At 39.5% G+C, this 10,264-nt stretch overlaps 1 protein-coding gene across 1 annotated transcript; it reads left to right on the top strand.

Moving 5' to 3' along the window:
- Positions 1–1,824: 1,824 nt before the first annotated feature.
- Positions 1,825–3,252, top strand: LOC139643661 (zinc-binding protein A33-like). Its single transcript, XM_071518876.1, has one exon. It carries the CDS (start codon positions 1,825–1,827, stop codon positions 3,250–3,252), a length of 1,428 nt encoding a protein of 475 aa, XP_071374977.1.
- The last annotated feature ends 7,012 nt before the right edge of the window (positions 3,253–10,264 follow it).

Below are 10,264 nucleotides of genomic sequence, written 5' to 3'. Positions count from 1 at the left end.
ATAAATCAATGTCCAGTGCACTGTATATCTTTGGATTTTTTCTATCCATTTATTCACAGTTCTGCATATATATGCTCACCTTGGCATAGAGAACGGCATTGTCCATGTTCAGACACAATCATCTTTCCATTCAGCAAATATCAGACCCAAGCGCTGACACGCTATGCTGCCATACCGACACGGTCGAAAAACTGTTTGCCTCCCCGTCCGCACACCTGCCTCTCCTCACCTGGAGCTTAGCTATATGCACTTCCTGCTTCAATGCTCCACCCCGTGTTCAATATCAGAACTGCATGTGTAAATATATATACAGTCATATAATGTGTTAGATAAGGATAAAAATAAAACAACCAAAAAACTACATTATGGCTCCAACACATGGGTTTTATCTCTTTTTATTCCATATGAAGCACTTTGTTAACTCTGTTTTTAGATCAGTTCTATATGAATACAGTTTATTATTATACGGGTACATATTGCTGACAGTCCGATCCTCCTCCTCATGTCTCTTCTTCCATGTGTTGCTCCCTGTGCTCCAGGTTTCGTCCGGAGCGGCTGGACAAGCCACTACTCCATCCTGTTCCGGATGCTGATGCAGGTGATCATGTGGATGTTCTTCGTGCCGTGTGAGATGGGGGCTCAGACGGTCGTCTACTGTGCCGTGTCAGACGAGGCGGCCGAGCACAGCGGGGGCTACTTCGTCGACTGCCGGCCCGCCGCTCTGCGTCCTTTTGCCAGAGACGCTGGTGTGGCAAAGAAACTGTGGGAGGCCAGTGAGAGACTGGTGAAACTGGCCTGATGCTGGAAGCTCAGTCTGACACGTTGGAAGCAGCTCCAAGTGAAAATTAAAGACTTTGTTGTTCATTATGTGTAATATTTTAGGATATGTATTTATCTTTCTACTCATAAGTTTTTTATGTGTTTAATGTTTTCATTGAATTGTTGTATTTTATTATTAGTCATTATTTGCTTTCTTTGTTTCTTTTGAGGAGAAATCTTTTATTAAGCATCTTGGAGGTTTCTTTCAATCTCACCTACACAACTTGGATGTTTTCTCTTTCTGTGGTTTATCATTTTTGTATATACAAATAAAGTTCATGTTCATTTTCACTGTCTTTGGAAAATGCATTGAATTAATTTCAAACACTTGAGATGTAAAACAGATGACTTTCTGCTGTTAAAATATTCCAAGAAACCTTTGACAGTCTTGTGTTAGGCCTTGGTATTTGGTGCAGAGGTTGTTAGCATTGTCAAACAATGGAGTCCTATTTGTATCTTTTATTTTTCTGTTGTCTTCAAAGAAAGGGGCCTGACCAGTGAAAATGTTAATACACATATAAAAGGTAAAGGGAAAACAGTAATATGTTAAACTCTGTAAGGAACCACAGAAACAACACCATCTGCTGGTCACAAAATCAACACCATAACACCATCAGTGACCCTTGTGCCAGTCAGCAGTGTCTACCCAACCTCTTTTATCTTAGTACCTATTTCTTCTATTACTTTCCTGTACTTGAATTATGCTTGACTTCTTTGGCATTGTCTGCCAATTGCTGCTGTGGTACCTGAATTTCCCCAAGGGGATCAATGAAGTACTATCTTGTCTTAAATCAGATGCCAAGATGCCTACCATTAATAGTTAACTCATGACAGAGGCAGGTGATATTAAAAGCAGACTTTGACATTGTTGAACAGAGCGGAGACGTCATTACAGGTTGTGAGATCTCTACTGAAAAACACATTTGGAGGATTGTAAGCAGCAAGTTGAAGGGAATGTCATTTGGTGAGTCTTGCTGTTGAAAGATAAGTTGGATAACAAAGCAAATGGCTGAGAAAAGTGCTGTTTTTGAAAGTTACTTGAGTTGCCATGTGTGTTCAGAGACTTTCAGAGATCCTGTGTCTCTGAGCTGCAGCCACAGCTTCTGTTCCAACTGCCTGAAACAATTCTGGAAACAAGCTAAAAACAAGAAGTGTCCCATTTGTAAGATGAAATCATCAAAGGGTCATCCAGATGTGAACTTTGCACTGAAGGAACTAGCTGACTCCTTTACTGGGAGAAAGAAAGCTGGGTCATCTGAGATGGATAAAGGAGAGGAGAAAGTGGAGGTGGTGTGTACTAAACATCCAGAAGAGCCTAAATTGTTCTGTAAGGAGAAACAGAGAGCTGTGTGTCATGTCTGTGATTTCCCTCTCCACCACGGTCACAAGGTGGTTCCTATAGAAGAAGCAGTCAGTGAGCTGAAGGAGCAGCTGAAATCTGACTTAAAGTCTCTACAGGACAAGAGGAACAAACACAAAGAGGTTGAGAAGACATACAACGAAGTGGTTGAACACTCCAAAAAACAGCTGGTGGCCACAGAGAGGCAGATCAGAGCAGAGTTCAACAAGCTCCACCAGTTCCTGAAAGAGGAAGAGGAGGCCAGACTGGTGGCTCTGAGGGAGGAAGAGGAGCAGAAGGTGAAGACTATCACCAGAGAGATGAAGATCATTCAGGAGAAGATCTCCTCTCTCTCAGACAGTATCTCTGCTGTTGAAGAAGACCTGCAGAAACACAATGTGCCATTCCTCACCAGTTATAAACCCACTCAGACCAGCGCCAGAGCCCAGTGCTCACTGTCAGATCCACAGCTGGTCTCAGGAGCGCTGATAGATGTGGCCAAACACCTGGGCAACCTGTCCTTCAGAGTCTGGGAGAAGATGAAGTGGAAGGTCAAGTTCAGTCCTGTCATTCTGGACCCAAACACTGCAAGCAGATGGCTCTATCTGTCTGATGACCTGACCAGTGTGAGACGTGGAGACACAGAGCAGCAGCTCCCTAACAACCCAGAGAGACACACTAACAATGCCACTGTTCTGGGCTCTGAGGGCTTCAGCTCAGGGAAACACAGCTGGAAAGTGGAGGTGGGAGATCATCCTGTCTGGAATGTGGGACTGGCAAAAGAGTCAGCTGACAGGAAGGGGAAGGTATATGTTTCACCAAAATATGGAATCTGGTGTGTATGGCATGGCAGTGGAAAATACACTAATGGGCTTGGTAAGACCGTCACAGTGAAGAAGAGTCTCCAGAGGATCAGAGTCAACCTGGACTATGACAAGGGGAAGCTGTCCTTCTACGACTCTGAGGACAAGACTCACATCTTCACTTATAAAGACACTTTCACTGAGAAACTCTACCCATATTTCTCTATTGGAAAGGCTGGTGATGCAGAGACCATTGATATCAAAGTCTGTCAAGCTGAGGCTTATCTGTGAGGTTAAGGGGTGTGTGTGTGTGTGTGTGTCTGTGTGTGTGTGTGTGTGTGTGTGTGTGTGTGTGTGTGTTTGTTATTTAGGCAACTTGTATTTAGGCAACCATACACAAAATTAATCAGGTGATCACAGATTTTGCAATCGTAATTACTCTTCATGAATCTGTGATGGAGCAGAGAATATGAGGAAAGTGATAAATGTGGTAATTTTTTGTCAAGTGATTACATCTTGGTAAATATGCCTTGATTCTTGTATCTAAATGGACGTAAATACATTTTAGGCTTTACAGGGTGCGAGGCCATAAACTTAAAACTGTGGGCCTGATTAGCCATTTGAAGCAGTTTTAGCAAAATGGTGGTTGTGGGGTAAAATGTGCCACTAGCCCTGGGGTAAGTGGCAAATATAAATATATGTAACAATTATTGTTTGAAATAGATACACTTTATTTTAAACCATAATATAAAAAGTGTCTCATCTTACCCTGTTCTCTTTTTCTCTAGAACATTTGCTCAGTTGAAATTGTAATTATTTGAGTCTTAAAAATCATTGGTTAAAGATGAACTTTCTGAAAATTTGTGTTCATATTAAGTACATTGAGCTTTTAATGTTTACAGATATTTTTTGTCAGTGTAATGATTTATCTATTTCTTGCGTACCACTATCATGAAGCATTGAGGTTTATTACTGACTGTAAATTGGCCTGTGATTGGCCTGACCTTTACACTCAAAGTCTCATTGGTACACTGTAATCAACAAGGCCTGTACTGTAGATCATTTGTTCAATTGAAGTTTTATTTATCAAAGTCATAAAAATCATAGGTTAAAGATGAACTTCCTGAAACTTGTTCATATTATTTGTCCTCAGCTTTTAATTTTTACAGATATTTTTAAGTAACATGCCATGTTTTACTATGCAGGATGGACCAGACATGGCATGTTGTTGTAGTGATTCAACCATTAACTGTTCACTGTGTGAATCATGGAGGATTGAGGATTAATACTGTAGTGGGTTCACTGACCCGCCCTGTACAATCATTAATATATTCATTCAGTTTTATCTACAAGGCCATTCTGGGTCTCCTTCCTTATTGTTTGTGCTCCTATAACTCTAGAAAACTCAGTCAAAGTTGCTTTCTAATGTCACAGATATTGTTTTTCTTTTTCTCAAATGTTCACTCTGAATTAGGCAAAATTGCAAGATGATTAAAAATGACCAACACATATTGACTTATAGATCTTACAGATTAGTGAGTATAGATTAAAAAAATTTGGGATGTCCGCACAACCAAATGAATCACAGAAGTTGATTGTACGCACAGCAGCGCTGTGCAAACATCCCTCCTTTTTTGAATCTGTATGCACAAGAGTCTGCACCCTACGCTAAAGGCAACAAGAAGAGTTTGAAGTTGAGCTAGATTAGTGAGTATAGCCAGCATTTAAACAAACAACACCCTGACCTACATTCCACAGGTGGGAAATTAGATGACCATATATAGAAAATCAGGTAGATGGATCTTCATAGACAACAAGAGAGAGGAAGAAAGGGAGAGAGAGAGAAAGAAAATCTCAGAGAGAAAGAAATCAAAAATCAAACATCATATGTACATATACACAACAGCCAGAAAACATGATGCAACAGCCAAATAGCCTACATAGTATAGTATATTTAGGCTTAATTTTGTTTCACAATTAAGATTCTCATTTTTGCCATATGTTAGAAAAACCATGCAATGTTTCAATGTATTATATGTTCTCATACATATTGTGTTCTATTTTTATGATTGTTATTTGATTGAAATGTACAATGGATTACTTGAATGATTATTGGGCAATTTCAATACATAAAAAAAATGCTCTGCTTTCAATGCATGTGTGTAATGCCTTGCTGTTTTAGACTCCAATTAACAATTATGTTCATTTAAAACGTTTTTAATAACAAACATAATGCAAAATTGTTACACAAGAGATTATTTTGGTGGTAATCCTATCATAACATGTAAAAAGTTATTTGACCAATGAGCCAATTTCCCAAAAGTCGGTGCAGTCCTTTAAGCCAGGACTTTTTAGGTGTCAGATAACTGCAGACTAATTTATTCTGCAGTGTGGGAGAGAGTCTGAAAGAGAAAGATGGCGGCTCAGAGAATAATTTGTGAAGGAGTCACTCTTGGGTAACAAAAAATATGAGAGGAAGTAGGTGTTTTGGTTCCATGTAGTAGACTTTTTCTATTCAAGGATTTTGACATGAGACAGGATTCCTCCAGGTCTTTTTGTGTGTGCACATTATTTTTTAAATTAACAGGTGATTATTACTTCATAAAGGGTGAGACATGTTTTTAAATGATGATGTAATCTATCATGATATTGATATTTACTAACAATGTAACAACTCAAGTCATTAGATGTTCTCGCAAGTTATTACATTAGTCAATATTAGTATTACATCATCAGTTATGTTACAGCCTTTATGAAGTAATGATTGTCAGTTAAGTGAAGTTATATTATCCAGTGATTTCTTACATTATCAGGCTTTTGTTAATTTTCAACCCATTTAGAGTGACATTTTTTTACATTTTAAAAAGATATTACATTATCCTGCAGTTATAAATTATCAGTTACTACAGTTTTGTTCCCCCAGTGAACTGAATACAACCTCAGATTCCCAGGGAAGCAACACACATCTCTATTTGTTAAGAGGCTTTTGGTTTGAAGTCGAGGTTCATTTATACTGTAAAGGTTGTGTGGCTGTATGTTCCTCTGATGGAGTGATTGCCATCTCTTTTATCCCAGGAAGCATGCAACTCCATCACTACATTATGTGTATTTGTTCTATCTGACTTTCACTTCACATGTCAGATTTAAATGACAGCATGTGTGTGTTTTTGTGTTGGATATACTTGTACCTGAGTATTAACACTGGTTAACTCTGGCCTCACTTAGCGTTGTGTTCAAAAACATCTGGATCTGTATGCTTTCCTACCTGTATGAATACATGAATGGACAGAACATAGAACTCATGTGATATGTGCTGATATCTTGGTCAAAAATGAATTGATGAGTTACTTCTGCCAATAAAAATCAGATGCAGTCTGATTGTAGAAATTGTAGAAACAGAAAGACATTTGGTTTTCTATTTAAATTGTCATTTTATTGATAACACCTTAACACATTTTCTTGAAGTTAGAGAAACACGTGTAGCACGTAAGAGAACAGAGCAATAATCCGAAGAATCAGAGAACTAGAGGATTAATATTATTATACAGAAGAAACCCAAACTTGACAAAAAGAGACAAAGGGAAACTAGAAAGAGCCAACTGCAGAGAAATGATTGAATAAGGTTGGAAACAGAGGGACGAGGAAAAAGAGAAGCCAGCTCAGTGTTGTCAGTGCGACTGGTAGTAGTCACTGGACAGAGAAAGAAGATGGCAGAGGTTTAGAGCCAACACACTCGCTCCAAATTAACTCAGTAATACTTCATCTGACTAAATAACTGACTGGAAGGCAGCAGAGCGAGCGTTGACCTCAAGAGTCCAGAGACGGACAGCTGTTGTAGAATACATGTAGGGCTGCACAATTAATCATGTATAATCGTATATCGCTATTTTAGTTTTGATGATTCATATCAGAGAATATTGGTTTATCGGTGGTGCTGAAACATTTAATTTCAGTAAGAATGCTCACTGTGGCTGAGAATAGTAAAGATGATGATATAAAATGCAAAAACTACAATACTGTAGTTTCCCAAATCATCAAGACTAACAGTCAGGATATCAAAACATAAGCAGGATTATCATTTTTAATCCATAATTGTGCAGCCCTAATTACATAACAATTAAAATGGAAGCTGGTTCTTATACTCCATCATAAAATGCTGTTGTCACTAACTGGATTGTTTGTTGGATTTGATGCAAAAGTCAACTTATTGTGCAGCTACATTAGAAGCGTCAGTCTGCCATCCATCTGTGTCCTACTTGTGCTTTACTCTGTGTGATTGCGCCCCCTACTGGAGCTCATTCACTCCTTCAGCTGCTTCCCGTCTGTAAATTGGACTCAAGTGCTGTTCCTCAAAGTGACACGCAGGCTAAGCAGAGTACAAGTCACCCTCGGTGCTTCTGGTCAACAAGTGCTCCTCCTATTCTCTCAGCTATGTACAAAAGGCAGCCGTTCTGCACTGACAACACAGAGCCCCATAGAAAAGCATGCTAAATAATCATCATCACATCATCACCGTCATCCTCATAGTCATCCTTAGTGCCATAATCATTATTCTAATCATCATAATCATCTTCATTATATCATCTTGAGACAAAAATAGTTATATGCACTTAAAAAGCTGAGAAAATAGATAGAGAAAGGTAGAGTATACCAGCATTCAGTAGAAAATGAGAAACCAAATAAAAAGGAAAACACCAAAAAAACAAGTGTCCTGTTGACTGTCATGCAAAGAAAATGCCAGCTACGATGCTATTAGTTGCAGTTGTGTAATACTGTGTACTCCCTCATTTTAAATATGTGAATCTTATTATACTGATTTTCAAGGCTAGTAAACACACTAAGAAGAACAGAAGAACAACACCTTTGTACTGTACATGCTGCTTTTTCTTCTTTTTTGGAGGGGGGGTGGTGGGGGGTCATGTTTGGTTAGCACGATCACGCATGAACGCCTTCAGATAACCTTTGACCTTTTAGTCTTAGAACAGGGTCAACTAGGCATGAACATGGTTACTGGATGAGACGCGAGTACAATACAACAGCTCAGTGGTTCACCTTGAAAACCCTTCATTTCAAAAACTTTATCACTCAGAATACGGTGACAAAACCTCTGTTTGGAGGGATAGTTCACACAAAATACAAACCTGTATGATATGGGTTTAAAGCCATAGATGTTCCCCTCAGGCAAAGCAGTACTTTGTGAAAATCATGGCCTGAGTGGAGGAAAATAATGGACAAAAGTTTGTGGAACACACACTAAAAACGCTAAAATAACAACAAAAGCAATATAACTGTCAAGTTGCCACAAAAAAGTAGCACAAACAAAAAGAAATGCACACCATGTTGGTCGGTCGTTACAGTAAAACACGTGCAGGCTGCAAATTGGGTGTACTATCCCTTTGAAAACGCTCATCTTTTACACAGAGCAATGTCCCTTTGAACAACAACAGACAATACTTGCACAAGTGCATGAGCTGTACAATAGGAAAACAAAACAAAAAAAGAAAAGAGAGAAGAAAAGCACATTAAAACATGTCCACTAAAATAAATAAATAAATAATCAAAATAAATATAAACCTGAGGACTAACCACCAAGCCGGCCGACTGCCTGGTCTCTTCTATCTTGGTCTGACCAATAGGGGCGAGACAACTCTGAAGGCAGCCAATGGCGGACGAGCAAAGGACTACGGAGCCGACTGCAAGTCAAACCCCCAAAATCAGTTTTCAGCTCTGCAAAGTCCACCTCTCCGTTCCTGACCCCCCTGGCACGAGCACAACATGTTATATAATAATAATAATAAAAAGCCGATAACACTTGATCGTAACACAAGTCAAAGAGCGTGATAGTAAAAAGATGAAAAACATGATACATGAAAAACAGATCAAATCATGAGAAAAGTAAGTCCTGGACTGAAGGCAGAGGGCCGATACGTCCTCTGAAATAAAGCCTTCTCCTTCCTACTTCCCTCTCTCATGCGACACACTCCTCCAAAATCTCCCCCAGGGTTGTAAAGAGCACACACACACACACACACACACACACACACACACACGCAAACCTAAAAGTCTGCACACTTTTATGAACTCATGGTATGGCGGATAAAATCTTCCCACTCGCATACAGACCCTTAAATCTTCCTTAAGGCCTCCTCCAGAGTAACACTGGCATCACTGATATGGGCCTAAGCATTAAAGGACGCCTCGGTGCTGTGAAGTTTCTAAGTGAGCTGTATGTATGTGGTGTGTGTAGAAAAATGGACAGTAGCACCAGCTTTTGCACTATGGCTTTAGAAGTGAGCGAAGGTTACGTGTCCACCGGGATCCGGCTTCTGTTGCTCGTCGTTTTGAATGGAAAAGGACCTGCTGTTGCGCTCCAGGCAGCACTGAGAGTTTAGCAAGTTCAAAAAATATTTCAGCTTTTAGGAAAAGATCGCTAAGCTTCACTTGGGTTTTCAGCAACAGCAGGAGCCACCGACAGCTAGCTAAACAACAGGTTCCCGGTGGAAACAGGAGCTAAGGCTGCAATGCTGCTCACTAGGATTTCTATGAACCGTTCCTGCTGAGTAAGACAAGGCAGAAGTGCAAGGTCAGATTTAGGATGGGAACATGGAGTTAAGGTGAAAAGCTGATATGTGTATTTCTTCTTCGTGTGATATTTGCAGCGCGCTGGCAGTCGGTTTCAGACTTTACCACTAGAGGTGCTAGAGAGCAGGGCGTACTACCACTACAGCTTTACACACTCCACTTATTCTTCTTCACGTCTTTTAACACACACAAGACGGCAAAAACAAATCATGATAAAACACCTTTTGCACGCTCCTTGTTTCACACGTTTGAAATGTTCATGATTCGACGCAGGAAGACACCGAGCTTAGCTAACCCCATCTCACATTGCAACAAGGAAAAAAAAGCTTCCTCGAATTGTGCAAAGTCATTATTTTTGCACTAGCACACACTATGTGCCTGCCTAACATAACCAACACACACACACACACACACAAGCAGTTACTCTTTTACACTCATACTTGACACCCCATCAGACACACCCCTTCCAAAAAAAAAAAATGCTTGAACATGAGTTTGGGCGCAGTATAATAGATAACATACACGAAGCAAATTACAAAAACTGCCAATATCATTTTCCACTTAATAGCCACAATAAAAAACAGCCACTGTGAATATTGGGGGGAAAAAAATCATGCTTTCTTAAAAAGATAGAGAAAAAAAAAAAAAAAAAAAAAAGATTTCCTTCAACTCTAGAAACCACTGGCATGAATTTTCAATTATACAAATTACATATACAATT

The sequence above is a fragment of the Centroberyx affinis genome, unplaced genomic scaffold, assembly GCF_046629955.1.
Source record: "Centroberyx affinis isolate AG114_WGS23_722 - 3 ecotype Tasmania unplaced genomic scaffold, CSIRO-AGI_Caff_v1 ptg000638l_1, whole genome shotgun sequence".
NCBI classification, from domain to species: Eukaryota; Metazoa; Chordata; class Actinopteri; order Beryciformes; family Berycidae; genus Centroberyx; species Centroberyx affinis.
This window is presented reverse-complemented; position numbering and strand designations above follow the sequence as displayed.